Source organism: Pristiophorus japonicus, chromosome 4, assembly GCF_044704955.1.
Source record: "Pristiophorus japonicus isolate sPriJap1 chromosome 4, sPriJap1.hap1, whole genome shotgun sequence".
Lineage (NCBI taxonomy): Eukaryota > Metazoa > Chordata > Chondrichthyes > Pristiophoridae > Pristiophorus > Pristiophorus japonicus.
In genome coordinates, this window is record NC_091980.1 from 185980768 (window position 1) to 185995752 (window position 14985).

Genomic DNA, 14985 nt, shown 5'->3' on the forward strand with positions numbered 1-14985 from the left:
TTTAGGGATGAACCTTGACAACTTGCAAGGTAACTGCGGTAATATTATGAGGACAGGTTGCACAGACTAGGCTTGCATTCCCTCGAGCTTGGACGATTAAGGGGTGATTTAATTTAGGATGGGGTAGAGAGAAACAATTTTCTCTGGTGGGAGAATTCAGAAATTTAGGGCATCACTTTAAAATTAGAGCTAGGCCGCTCAGGGTGATGTCAGAAAACACTTCCCACCCAGAATTGTGGAAATCTCCCCCAAAAATCTGCTGAGGCGAGGTTAATTGAACATTTTAAAATGGAGGGATAAAATTTTTGTTATGCAAGGGTACCAGGCAATGTTTCCTTTAAGCCACATGGCACTCTGGAGCTCCCATGCATGCACACGGTATTTTGAATGGGCCGTGCATCCCCCAAAAAAATGGGTAGATGGGAGTCAAGATACAGATCACCCATTATCTAAATGAATGGTTGGACAGGCTCAAGGGATTGAATGGCCTACTCCTCTTCAAAAAGATTCCATATAAATGTTAAAAAGATTCCATATAAATATACAAATCAGTTGCCCAATACATGCATGCCTAAATTGGAACATGACAATCTACAGTTTATAGTACTGTAATTGCAATCCAGTATTAGCTATATACACAACAGCTAACTGATAAAGGAATGATAAAGTTTTAAAACCAGAGTAAAGACACTTACAAATTTCAGCTAGACATTTTTATTTTGGTAATAGAACATGATAAAACCACATTTAGCAACTGTAATTGTACAATTAAATATAAGCATATGAAAAATACCAGATTAAAAGGCAATTCTAGTCCTCCCATTGAAGGACAAAAATATTTCCCCAATCTTTGCCAATAATGACAAAAGGCCTGCCAGGAGTGTGTCTTTTTAAACTTTATATATGGTACCTTCAAGGTATACCGACAGTTTAGTCCCTCCACTGTGCTTCTATACAAAACTGACAGCTGAGGATGTATTAATGTACACAGAAGATACATCACAACACAATAGAATTTATTCTATATTAAGTTCTTTGGGACATGAGAGACATGACGAGGTGCTATATAAATGCAAGTTTCTATGCACTGCCACTAGTAATTTTGAGAAATAATTAGCAATTTATATGCAGTATGTACAGACCGTGAAAATGTTTGTTGAAGAAAATACATTAAATAGGTTAATTTTCCCCTTTCCTGAAAATGTTGACTTATGATGGAACAGGTCCATAGACAATTATCCTCCACCATCATGGATAAGTGGCTATTCTTCTCATGCAAATTCAGACACGAGTGCAGGAAGACTGCAATTGTTTGATATGGGGAATGATTACTATGTACAGTGTATTACAATGTACATGGGCCATCCACAATTATATTTCCAAGAACAACAGCAGGAACTCAACAGATTTCTCCCCACTCCCTAGTGCCGAAAGATCACCTCTCATTAAACCCAAGTCCCTCTCCCGTGTTTGGCTTAATTACATATTGCCTTTACAGTTCGTAAATACTCTTCATGATCTGGTGTTTTGCACTGGAAACCAATTCCTGGAGCTCTTGAACTCTCGTGTTCGTGATCAACCTCAAGCACCTCCCTTTCATATCTAGTAACTTTCCTTTAAAATCTTGATCAGCAGTTGATAGAAATAATGTCCCTTTATATAGCAGCTCAACAGGTCTGTCGCAAGTAATTTTATAGGAAACGCAACAGTCAATCATTAATATCCATCAGCTCTGCAATGTGTTCTTCATATTCCATATGTAATAGCAGAGTTTCCCTGTGGTTTAGTTAGCAACTCTAATACGGTAAACAGAAGGTCCCAGATTCAATTCTAATCAGTGCTACATTAGCTCCCAATGACAAGCAAAATGGAAATTTGACTTCAATGGTTGTTGCACCAGTTTTCTTGAAACTTTAATTGCACAACATTCTGATCTATGCTTTTTTTAAAAAAAGGACAGCATGTGGATTCCCAGTGCCGAGTTTAAACCAGGTGCTACATTTGACCCCATCTGCACTGATTTAGCTGCTTTTAATCAGAACTGTAATACAGCAACTACATGGAGAAACAAAACCGCTAAGGTACTCACAGCTACTGGATATAGCAAGTAAGATCGATCATGCTGTATATCCAGCACATGGATGTCAGGCAAGGGTAGGCCCCTGCTGTGGTGTATTAGCCTTTCAGCAAACACTGTAAAGGCTTAGTTATACTTGAATAATGGATACTTAGGACAAGTACCAGAGGGCAAGTAGCAGCTGTGGAATTGCATTCCAGCAAGGAGCAAAAGATCGAGAAAAGTAGCAAGAAAGAAAAACAGTAGCATAATTGAGAGTATAACACTTATCACAATAGATTGGTCTTCAAAATTTCCCAGAAATGGGGGTTGACTACTTAGGCTGAAACCAAGAAACAATTTGCCTAGCCATCTCCTGTGATTAAAGCAGTAGTGTGGAGGGACTTGTTCTTAGGATGTGGTCCTTCTTGAGAGTACTGTATACAAAATAGTGGCTTCAGTAGAAAGCTCCCTAGTATCAAACATTCAATCCTTTCTGGGGATCCAGAGAAATTCTGGAAAGTTTCTTCCCACTCAATTAAAATAGCCGTACCCCTACCTGTGTAGAGCACACCAAACCTACACTTCAAACATATATTATTCACTGCTAGGTCGGTTCCATTGTGACTCAAATTTGAAGCACATTAAAACCGAACCTTTACCTCTATTTACTTAGATCTTTTATTGGTTCCGATTCTCTTATGGGCTTGTTTGCTATAATGGCAACAATTAACTAAAGGTTTTAGATCACATGCCGAATATCTGATCTGTAGGTCATTCATTTTTTTTACTGCATTGAAAATAGTTACAAAAATGTAGCCTGATGTTCACTTCAAGCATCGTGTGTGGAGATTATACTGCTTCAGAAAATAATGTACTTACAAGTGAGAACACATCTGCTTCCCAGAATGCAAGGGAAAATTTATTACAGCTTGCAGCGTTTGTCTGTAAAGCTTTTTCTAAATTTGGGCAATGTCACTGTTCCAGATTAAGTCATAAATTTTGTTCAAGACTACCTATGCCATACACAATATTCTGTGCAATGTGTTCATTATAATTCTGTTCTAATAGATATAAACATATCAATGTTTGTTCGTTTTAAAAACTCACTTCTTTAACCAAATATTAAAGACTTAGTTCAGAGTGAAATAGAAAGTCTTAATTCCCCAATGATCAGCATTATGACTGGTCTCAACAGCCCCAATTACTATCCAGACATCAGCTGAGGACATTGGAGATAAGCCCCTGTTCCCCTTTTTGAAAAGTCCAAGTTCACAACAAAAATAGCCACTTGACCAAGGCTGCTTCCACCCAAGAGTCATACTATAAGCATGAATCACCACTTCCAGGTAAAGAAAAGAAAATTTAGCCAAGATCAGCTAGCTCAGCATAGATGAAGGATGAAACTTGAGCCCTTCTGGTAATTAGAATTCGATCGATCAGGTTTTACATCAAAACTAAGTTCTGGAGCTGCATAGAAACAAATTGATTTATTTTATAATGCAGCCAATGCTATGCCAGCAGTGCATAAAGTAGAAATGCTTCATTACATTGAAAATTCTTCCTCCATCTTAGCTAGGGAAGAGAAACTACATTTATTCTCATTAGCATTGCATTTATCTCTTGGACATAATGAAACAGTACAATTGTAAAGATACTGATAACTTTACCATAAACGCTTCAACATTGCAACTATCTGGGAAGACCGACACGTTCATTCCTTAGACCGCTAAGTATTACAATAAGTTACTCAAATAAAGCACCTCTACTCAAGCAAGACAATTGTTAATTTTCCTCTTAATTTCCTGTACCTAAATACTAAAATTACAGGGGAAAAAAAACCAGCATGTGCACATTCAACATTACACAATTGTTGTTTCTCAGCCCAACTTAAAAACTTAGTGGTGTATTGAAGATTTGCTATAAAAGAATCTTAAACTTACCTAGTGATGAGAAAACACTCACCATCTGTCAGATGATATGCAGGGTAAAGGCCCAATTACAGAAATGTGGTTTGTGTAACCCATTATAAACGCACACCTTTTTTGTGGAATATTTATTTAAAGCAATGCACAAGAAAAACAATTTTATGAAATTGCATTCAATATTACAGATAGATAAAAACTAAACAGAAAGATCAGCTAATGAAATCAATGTCAAAAACAAGCCGCACATTAAGTGGGTAAAGAAATTACCATATTCTGAATAAAAATGTAAACTATAATTAAGTCAAAAGTATTTCCAATAACTACACATATTGTGGTTTTAAGTAAACAAATGAAGATCTGTACTCCTTTGACAGAAATTCACCACTTCCTACTTACCATATTTTACATCAACTTTCACTCACTTGGGGGTAAAAGTCCACTTTATGACATTATCATTTAGTCAGCACTCTCAACGGACGGTGATCTGGATCGGGAACGCGATTTTGATCGTGAACGAGACCTGGACCGAGAACGGGATCTTGCACGCTCCGCGGACACTGGCGATTTGGATGGTGAAGGGGAGCGGCCTTTCTGCTCCTTAGCAGGAACAGGCGATCTACTACGAGAACGGGATTTACTGCGACTCCTACTCTTTGACCTACTGTAGGACTTGCGGCCCCTGGAACGAGATCGACTACGTGATCGGCTACGAGATCTGGAAGAACTGCGACTACGGGAACGGGACCTGCTGCGAGACCTGAAAATAAAAATAAAATGAGAATAGACCAAGTATCTCCGTGCAGGTATACAGAGGGGGAAGAAATTCAATTCAATTCCCACTACATCAATCAGCTTCATAGGATTTTATATTTTTTGGAAACTGTGTTGCTCTGACAGCATACGTACTAACCAGCAAAAAAAATTCAGGACACGCGAGACTTCCTCTATTAAACTACTGGCATTATCATAGGACACGGTCCTCTAAAAACTAACATGCACTGGGTGCTCTATACAGTGTACCACAAAGAGCTCAACTAGAGTTCTTGATTTCTGTACATAAACCTCAAAAGATTGCAAACAGTTGTAAACTACACACTAGGGTTGTCTTTCTGGTATGTAGATAGCATCCCAAACATTTACCTGTACTGTTTACGTTCTTCAATCAGTCGGATCCTCCTTCCATTAAGTTCTGTGCCCGAGAGCTTGTCAAGTGCATTCTTCAAGTCACTATAAGAGGCAAACTCTACAATCCTGTCAAAAGAAAACCAAGTAACTATCAGAAAAATCTGTTCAGACGGGGCTCCAAGAGAAGCACAGATCCAATTTTGTACCATAGCACTACTTCTAAAACTACATACTATTATTTAAACAAAGTTGCACAACCAATAACAAAAGTACCATAAATAGCAATTTGCTAGTTATTTGCCATTGATTTGGACCATTATCTGTAATCAAACAAAAACAAAATTTGCCACAGACTTACAGAATTCTGATCAATTTAATCTATCTCTGCAACAGAACTGAGAAACTGATCAAGATCTGACTGACGTTCTATGTTCAGCAGTCAACGGGTAAGAGATAATCAAAACCAGAATCCATTACAGAATAGCAATTCTGAAGTATCTCATTTGTGAATAAACAAATATTACTAAAATAAACAATTTATATCATATAACTGGAACTATGTGCAGTCTTCACCAAATTCCTAGTAGGTGCAAGCTCACAGCAGAAAACCTAACATTTGCTTCATTTCAGTAAGTAACCTTTGCTTCGAGGCAAAGTCGACATGCCAGCCTAAAATCTGCTCAGGTTGTTTTTTTTTTTCCAAACTTAATACTGATGGTCAATGTATACAATTACATTTCTGTTGGTGAGAATACCAACATTCAGCAGATTGTTCCCATTCAAATCAGCAGTATCAAGCTGTTAAAATACTAACTCAACTCATTCCTGTAACTTACCCTTCATTGAGTTTGTGTCTGTGTGCATCTGCAAAGGTTACTTCGCCAGCCTGTCTCATAAAATCTTTCAGGTCCTAAGTAAGATCAGATCAGTTAGGTAAAAAGGAGCACATTAAGACACTTATTCTGTTATTTTCCAATATACAAGATTATTGGAAAAAATGTTTTAAAAAAACAATTCTAATTTTATCAAAATTTATATTACCTTCCTGTACAATTCCCTAGGCTATTCACCCAGCCAAATGAAACAAGCGCTCGCAGAGGTACCACCACGACTGGAGAACAGATGGTGCTCTTCACCACCCACTTGACCGACGCTACCATTCGAGGCGAGCCTTCCCGGACATCACCCTACCTTAAAGGCAGACGCTGACGTTGCCATGGGAACAAACATTGCTACTCTTGCGCCGTGACCAGGGACTCCTCACCTCACTCCAATCGAGCTTCCAACCAACCCTACTAGCGAATTTCTCCCATTTCTTTCAACCAAGGACCTCATTTTAGAGTGGGCGCCCAGAACTCTCGACTTTAGGAAGACACCATTTTCGGGGTGCAGCACGGAACACTGGCATTAACCAAGTGCCCACCATGTAGGTCAGACCACCACACACAGATCTAGATCACCAAATGACAAACGTAGGAGCGGACTGGCATTTCAACTAGGCCCAAGAGACCAAGCCAGAGCGATTAGGAAAACCAACGGCACTCCTCGTCACAAGGCCAACGACATAACGAGAGGCTGGTAAATAAAGGTTTTAATATTTGGTTAAACTTTGTAAACATTTAAGCATAAAAACCAAACAAATGTCATACTTAAGGCTTTCAAGGTTAACAGACAAATAAGTTAAACTGACTTTACTGTACTTCCAGAAAACTTTGACTAATAGTGCTGAAAATTAAACAGTTCACAATCTCCTCAGTGCCACACACTATTTACCTGCAGAGAGGGCAGGTATGCAATCAGTTCTCCCGCCAATACTGATAGCAATATGCCCAGTACCTTCCTTCATTGTGGGCAAATGTCTACTTCTCCTCCCCAGTCAGCTGAGAGAAGGAACTACCCTTGTGAGTAATCATGAGCACAGACCCACAACTCACTTCAAATATTCCCGTTCCACCTCTTCCCTCAATTAGGCCAACAGGATTAGCATCTCCTCAGACACTCAGCAAATCATATTCAAATGTAATAGGGCTGGAGTGCTGAGAGAAGAATTCAGATCAAAATGAAACCTTCCAAAATGATAAGTTAGCTAAGATTTTTTTTTTTACAAAACTAAAAACATTAAACGGTGCGCAAGAAAATACATAACAGTAGAATGCTTTCAACAGATCACACAATGAATTACAACTAGTTAAGGACAATAGGTTATACTTGACCAAGTCATTTTACAGTAAAGGGAACACACATCTGTTTAATTTCACTTTAAATGCCCAGTTTGAAATATTATATAGATCTGGTAGGATTATATAACTTAGCCTATTTGTAAACGTCACTATCCACAGGCTGGTTTACAATTCTGTGGAAGAATTCAGTTAGCTAATTAAATGCCTTCCAGGAAGACAAATATACATTTTTTTCCCATCTTCAATGCCAATTTAGCAGCAGCTTACTCACTAACAAATTGCAGCCTGTCCAAGTTATTTGTAGCTGCATGACAATTATTTTCATTTGACAATTTTTTCTCCTGATTTGGTGAACTCTTAAGCTAGCCCAGGAAGAGACAGACATATCACAAGTGTGTGCCCTTCACTGTAAATAGTCTTGACTAACCTTGAAAGCCCTATTCATATTTAATCTAAAAAGGAATTACCAGTTTCATTTAATCTTACAATGTCAGCAGTTTACACCATAAAAATACAATTTAATGGTACACAACATACCTGCCAGCTAACTCTAGAGGACAAATTCTCAACAATCACTCGGTTTTCTGTACGAACTGGAGGCCCATTCCTGAAAAACAATAAATGGAGATCTCAACATTATCAAAATAGACTGCTGGGGCATTTGAGTTGAGTCAATTTACAGAAAGTAACGACTTTCTGAACAGTCAATTGACACTGTTCTTCAGTACAGGCTTAGATGTTCTGTCAGTGGTTCAATGATTAACTTCTGAAGACAGTGTGTGCAGAGCCAAAACAGCAGAAAGGTCCCATGATTGGTTCAAATCAAGGCTCAATCTGAACAGTGTTAGCTGTACTCTGGCTGTAATAGAATAACTAACTTAAGTCCACAGCACAGTTGAAAAATAGTATGTTTTAGGGCGTTATGGCTAATGCACATATTTTTTCCCTTCATTTCTCAGTACCTTGTGTGGCCATTCTTGAGTTTGTACATAGTTAGCAGGAATCACCACAGCATATTCTGAATATTTTTGATAGATGACCGTGGATAGAAATGGGTAATGGGAGCAAAACGTGCAAGTTCCGAAAGACATTTGGTACTCAAAAGTACTCTGTGTGCCAACTGGCTTCAGCACCCCATGGGAGAAAAGATCAGTGTTTTGCCACTGGCATACATCATTGAAATAAAATGGCACACAGAGTACTTTTGAGTACCAAATGTCTTTCGGAACTTGCACGTTTTGCTCCCATTACCCATTTCTATCCACGGTCATCTATCAAAAATATTCAGAATATGCTGTGGTGATTCCTGCTAACTATGTACAAACTCAAGAATGGCCACACAAGGTACTGAGAAATGAAGGGAAAAAATATGTGCATTAGCCATAACGCCCTAAAACATACTATTTTTCAACTGTGCTGTGGACAAGTTAGTTATTCTGTTACAGCCAGAGTCAAGCAATTATGAATCACGTTTAATAAATGAAACAAGTTTATGTATTCAAGTATAATCCAATTGCACTAGTCTCTTGCAAAATGGAGTATCTGTGCTATTCGTAAGTTATTTCTATAGGCTACTGTGAAATTCCTGCTGGAAAAACCACAACACTGGGCTCACCTTCCTCCACCTCCACCTCCTCCTCCACCTCCTCCACTACTACCACCACCACGAGACCAACGTTGGTTAAAGCGACCTTGAAATCGTCCCCCTCCACGTCCTCCTCTAGGGCGTGCTCTGGCATGTTCAACTGTAACTCTGAAGATATTAAACCATTAATATCTGTAATTAACACAGGCACATTGACTAGAAATGATTTTTTTAAATATACCTTTCATTGCACAACTCCTTTCCATCCAGCTCATAAACTGCATCATCTGCATCTCTGTAATCTTCAAACTCCTAAAAACATTGTATTTTTCCATTAAAAAGGCTAAATGTGTGTCCTCACATCAATAAAATGTGCTACCATTTATGTACACAACAGTAAAATAAAAACAGAAAGACACTTCCAAATATTGGGCAGTCAAAAGATTGTGACCAATATAAGAAAGCCCAGAAGCATTGGCATGAATTTGGCTGCAAATATACAGAAATAAAAAAACAAAATAGCAAGTTTGGATCATATTTCCCAGGCAAAACCTTGCTGTCATTAGCCAGGTCTTGCATCAGTTGGCTTACCAAATGTCCGTTACTCCTTGCCCCTCAACAGCAGCAACTCTGCCCACAAATTGTGTTTTGTATAAAATGCAAGTGAATTTCCCCTTGGCTTTGCTTGTAATTGCAGGAGTGTTAACGTATAATAATGTATTAATCTGCTGCAGTGGCAATATTGCACATAACTTGGCTATTAAAGCCAGTATCAAAATGCTGCAAAAGGCACATCCCGAGGTTTTTACTCAGCGGGAAAGATTATTCTGATTTGGCCCTGTTTTATTATGGAAGCTGTGCTTCCCTTTCCTGCCAATTGTTTTCCCTGCCTGTTGCCTTTCATCCTCATTTCAATTGCTGGAGCTCCCCGATGTTAATTGTGAATCTTAGTCATATGCTGAGCGCCAATCATACCTACCTTTGGACAACCATAAAATTAGCTAAACTGATTTTTCAGCCTAGACAGGACATGTATTATAAACTAAATTCCCAAACAATAAACAGGCTGGGTTCTTAAAAAAGAGGCTGAGGGGTGACCTAATAGAGGTCTTAAATTATGATGATACTTTATAGGTTAGGCAAAGATGCTTCATCTGGTGGGGCAATCCAAGACTAGAGGCCATAAGGCAGTCAAAATAAATCCAAGAGAATTCAGAAGAAACTTCTCTAACCAGAGGGTCGTTAGAACTTGCTACCTCAAGGAGTCATTGAGGCAACTAACATAGATGCATTTAAGGGGAAGCTAGATAAACAATTGAAGGAGAAAGGAAAAAAAGTGTATTTTGATGGAATTAGATGAAGACGGGGGCAGAAAGCCTGTGCAGCATAAACACCAGCATAAACCTATTGGCCTTTTTCTGTGCTGTAAATATGCTACTATGCAAGTTACTCTGACCAGTTTGTGAAAAGAAAATGCCTCAAATTTGTTAATCCTACACAATGCAAACATTCCAGTAACTGTTTGAATCTGACCGCCAACAACAAACACTTGGATATGTAGCAAGAATAATCAAGAAATGGCTCTTAGCAATTTTATTCTACAGCTATACATCTGTAGAAAACTTACCACAAATCCAAAGCCATTCTTCAAATCAATTTCCTTAATTCGTCCATATCCTTTGAAGAACTTCTCCACATTTTTCTCAGTGGCATGAGGGCTCAGTCGACCAATGAACACTCGGGAACTCATTCTGAACAATGAACACTGTTAAAAAGGTGAAAACAATGCTTTTTAAATCCTTCTGTTGAGTTTCCAATTGGAATTACATCAGTTATGCATCAGCCTTCTCATTATTCAAGGATACAGACACTTCACATAGCTGAGCCTAATGGGCCATAAATTGCAACCTCTCCGGGTGTGTAAGGAGGCCTTGCAAATGCCGGTTCTCGGCACATTTGCAGTCTGTTAAATCGCACACTTCCCGGGCGAAGGACATTCATGTGCAGAGATTTGGGCTAGCTCCCCAGCGAATGTCCTTTAAACTCAGAGCAAGTTTTAAAACACAGAAAAATTAAATGTTATCACAAATTTTTATATTAAAAACCCTGTCCATTAAGGAAAGTTTATTTTTAAACCCATTAAAAAAATTTTTTAAATGCAATAAAAAAATTGCTATTACATTTAATTTAATCTCAATTAATTTTAAATATGCAAGGAGTTTTTTTTTTTAAAATGAGTGTTGTGGGAGCATTCTCATTCATAATAATAGGAGCTCATTATCATAAATGAGAATTATCCATGTTCATTGGTGGTCCAGGCCCACAAGGAACCCAGGTTGTGCTTACGTTCCTAGGATGCGCATCTAGGCCTCGGACCGAAAGTATACATTCCTCCATAACCACCCGGTACTTTCAGAATTTTTTTTTTGGCCAGAGACGTCGGCCCGCAGGAAGCCTCCGACCGCAATTTTCAGGCAATTATGAACATGGTCATTTGGGCATGATACTTAAGAGAACAATAACTCAGTAACAAGTTAATACTGTAAAGAACTGGAAACTTTTCCATAGATTTCTTTGGGGGCAAAAAGCACACCCAAAACCTTGCTAGTCTTGTTCATTTCTCAACTCCTCCAGCAGGAGGGTCATGATGTATAGTCAAACTTTCGACTCAAGAGTAAGGAATCGCATGTAATGCATCCAAGTTTGCTGATGATACAAAGCCAGGTGGGGAAGTGAGTTGTGAGGAGAACGCAAAGAGGCTGTAATGAGATATAGGCAGGTTAAGATGGCAGATGCAATGAGAGAAAATGTGAAGTTATCCACTTAGATAGGAAAAATAGAAAAGCACAATCTTTTAAATGGAGATTGGGAAATGCTGGTATTCAGAAGGACCTAGTGTTCTTGTACACCCCCAGAGGGCTGTGGAAGCTCAGCTGCTGAGTATATTCAAAACCGATCGATAGATTTTTGGATACCAAAGGAACCACGGATATGGAGATAGTGCAGGGAGGGGAGTTGAGGTCGGAGACCAATCTTATTGAATGTCAGAGTGGGTTCGAAGGGCCAAATGGCCTGCTCCTATATCTTATATTAATCAGTGATCAACACACTGGAGAGCAGCCAACTCAAGCTCCTACAAAAAAATGACAAGTCTCAGCAAGATCCAGCAAATATTTCCATATACTTAAAGGAAATAAAATTTAAATACATCACAGATCAATCATTTTAAAAACTTCTACGGTCCAAAAACCCTCAAGTGACTACAAACTCCTTCAAAAATGTTTAATATATTGCAAAGTTCCAATAAACCACTTATAACGCTGTAACAACTTTAATCAGAAGTCAAAAAGTAACAGAAAACAAGACATACTTTTCAGATGTTGTGCAAAAAAACACAAATTTTGCTTCATCTATGCACGTCACCAAAACGGCTTCAAAAAGAAATGTATTGGGGAAATTCGAGACATTTTTAAGGGCGCTTTTAACTCGTGGCCTTTCCCCAATGGCTGTCACCATTTTAACCCATTGGGAAAGGGACCAACAGACCATCAATTTACATCCGAATGTTGCTGTCCTCCATCCTGGGAAATAGTAACTACTATTATTTGTATTTATATAGTACCTTTAAATCTACCCGAAGACGAACACGCTGAAAATTTTAACGGGAAAAATGAGGGTGGGGAAAACAGCAAAGGCCAAAGAGAGAGGTGGGCTGGGGTTTCGGCGCAGTAGCCTCAATACTTGTGAATGTGAATACTTGGGTTACGGTGTGAGTAGGGGGGCGGTGGGGGAAGAGAGCCAAGCCCAGGGGGAAGTCAGCAAGTGCTGGGAGCTGACGTACAGACTCGACAAAATGAGGGAAGCTGACACCGAGCAGTCCCGTGGGAGGGCGAAAGAGAATACACGGTAACAGAGAGAATAGGGCGACAAGGCGGGAGCGATCGCCACAAACTCGCCCTGCAGACGCTACCCACCCACCCAGTGAGTGAGCGAAAATCGCGGGCGGGCGGGCGCTCACTCAAAATGGCGGCGCGGCTCGCAGCCAGCCGCTCCCTGGCGGCGGCGGCCTCCGGCTCTCCGGGCCCCGCTGTGGCAGCGCCTGCGGGACGCAAGCCCAACTCTCGCTTGGTTGGAAGCCACGTACGGACCAAGTCGTTGTGCAGCACACAGTGCAAACGCGGACATTTATAACCAAATACGGAGAGTTTAATTCCGCCCACGTAGCAACCTCAGCACGGCCAGCTGCGGCTAATTACCGGGGGGCGGGGGGGTCAGAAAGAGGACATTTAATAAAACCTCCAGCTCCTCAGCAACATTTCCCAAATGTTTTCATTTCATTTAGAAAATGCAACAGCAACCAAAGAAAAGCACTTTTTTTTTTGAACATGACATACATTTCCCCCTCGCCGTTACCTGCACGGAGCCTCTGTTCGAATGACGCAGTTAAAATAAAAACTGAGCACAAAATGGAGCCTGCCTGCCAGTCCCGCTGCTGCGTCACTTCCTGCTCCTCACCCGGTGGGGGAGGGGCACACTGTAGCCAGAGGGGAGGGGAACTGTTCCTTTCTGAAAAAGCCCATAAGCAGACAATTGCCCAGTGTCATGAAACAAACTAAAAACTAACAAAAAGTGCCCCCCTTTTTAGAGGCGCGCACTAAATCATAAAAAAAACAAAAGAAACTTATCAAATTAAATAATAAAAGAAGGACTTGCATTTATATAGGGCCTTTCACAACCACCGGACATCCCCAAGCGTTTTACAGCCAATGAAGTACTTTTTAAAGCGTAGTCACTGTGGCAGCGCCTGCGGGACAGCATTGGACCGAATTGCACTTGAACTGGAAAACAAGGAAATGTAACGAACGGAACTGCCATCAGCACCCAAATAATAGTGTATGGGATTGCTGACCGCAGCTAAATGTATTGAAATGCCTTTGAATGTACTGTACAGATTTTTTTATGAATAAAGTATATTTTGAAATATAAAAAAAAAATCCCACAAACAGCAATGTGATAATGACCAGATAATCTGTTTTAGTGATGTTGATTGAGGGATGAGTAATGGCCAGCACACTGGGGATAACTCCCCTGCTCTTCTTTGAAATAATGCCATGGGATCTTTTACATCCACCTGAGAGAGCAGATGGGACCCTCTGAAGTGTAAATGGACCCTATACCACGGTTTGATGGGCCAGGACCATAAACTTAGTGGCACCTCCCTGGGTGCGTTGCTTAACTCTGAGCATGTATTACATTTGTGCACGCAGGACTCTTAAGTCTGCATCGATACCGGGCCACCACACGTGGGATCTGGCTATCGCTTTCATCAATACGATGCCCGGGTGGGTGCTGTGGAGATCACTAATGAAAGTGTCCCTGCCCTTTTTTAGCACCACTACCCGATTGCCCCATAGGAGACAGTCTGCCTGTATGGACATTTCATCTCTGCGCCGCTGGTACGGCTTTATTTCTTCCTGCATCTCTGCAACAGGACACTAGACCAACTCCCATGGAGCACACAGTTTTTTTACTAAGGACAGTAAGGGGTCCTGGCTCATCCAGGTTCTGATCTGTCGGGCAGTAACAGCTGATTGCTCACTCTCGAATGCTTCCATTACCATAACTAAGTCTGCAGGTTGTGCCATCTCCATCCCTGTGGCGGGCAATGACAGCCTACTTAGAGCATCGGCACAGTTTTCTGTGCCTGGCCTGTGGCAGATGGCATAGTTGCAGTGGGAGGACAGAAGATTGGGAAGCTTTTAAAAGCCAGCAAAGAATGACTAAAAAAATGATTAAGAAAGGGAAGATAGTCTATGAAAGTAAACTAGCACAAAATATAAAAACAAATAGCAAGAGTTTCTATAGGTATATAAAAAGGAAAATATTGGCTCAAGTAAATGTTGGTCCCTTAGAGGACGAGACCGGGGAATTAGTAATGGGGAACATGGAGATTGTAGAAACTCTGAACAAATATTTTGTATCAGTCTTTACGGTAGAGGACACTAACAATATCCCAACAGTGGATATTCAAGGGGCTATAGGGGGGGAGGAACGTAACAGAATCACAATCACTAAGGAGGTGGTACTCAGTAAGATAATGGGACTAAAGGC

At 40.1% G+C, this 14985-nt stretch overlaps 1 protein-coding gene across 2 annotated transcripts; it reads right to left on the minus strand.

Moving 5' to 3' along the window:
* Positions 1-698: 698 nt before the first annotated feature.
* Positions 699-13373, minus strand: LOC139263191 (serine/arginine-rich splicing factor 5-like). Of its 2 annotated transcripts, none has more exons than XM_070878896.1 (8): positions 13288-13373; positions 10502-10639; positions 9116-9186; positions 8905-9042; positions 7827-7896; positions 5946-6019; positions 5125-5235; positions 699-4741 (listed from the first exon to the last, which is right to left on the minus strand). In XM_070878896.1, the coding sequence occupies exons 2-8, from the start codon at positions 10622-10624 to the stop codon at positions 4441-4443; spliced, it is 888 nt and encodes a 295-aa protein (XP_070734997.1). In that variant the 5' UTR covers positions 10625-10639; positions 13288-13373; the 3' UTR covers positions 699-4440. The 2 variants fall into 2 exon arrangements, with proteins under 2 accessions (XP_070734997.1, XP_070734998.1); XM_070878897.1 differs by having other exon boundaries at positions 13269-13338.
* Positions 13374-14985: the final 1612 nt, after the last annotated feature.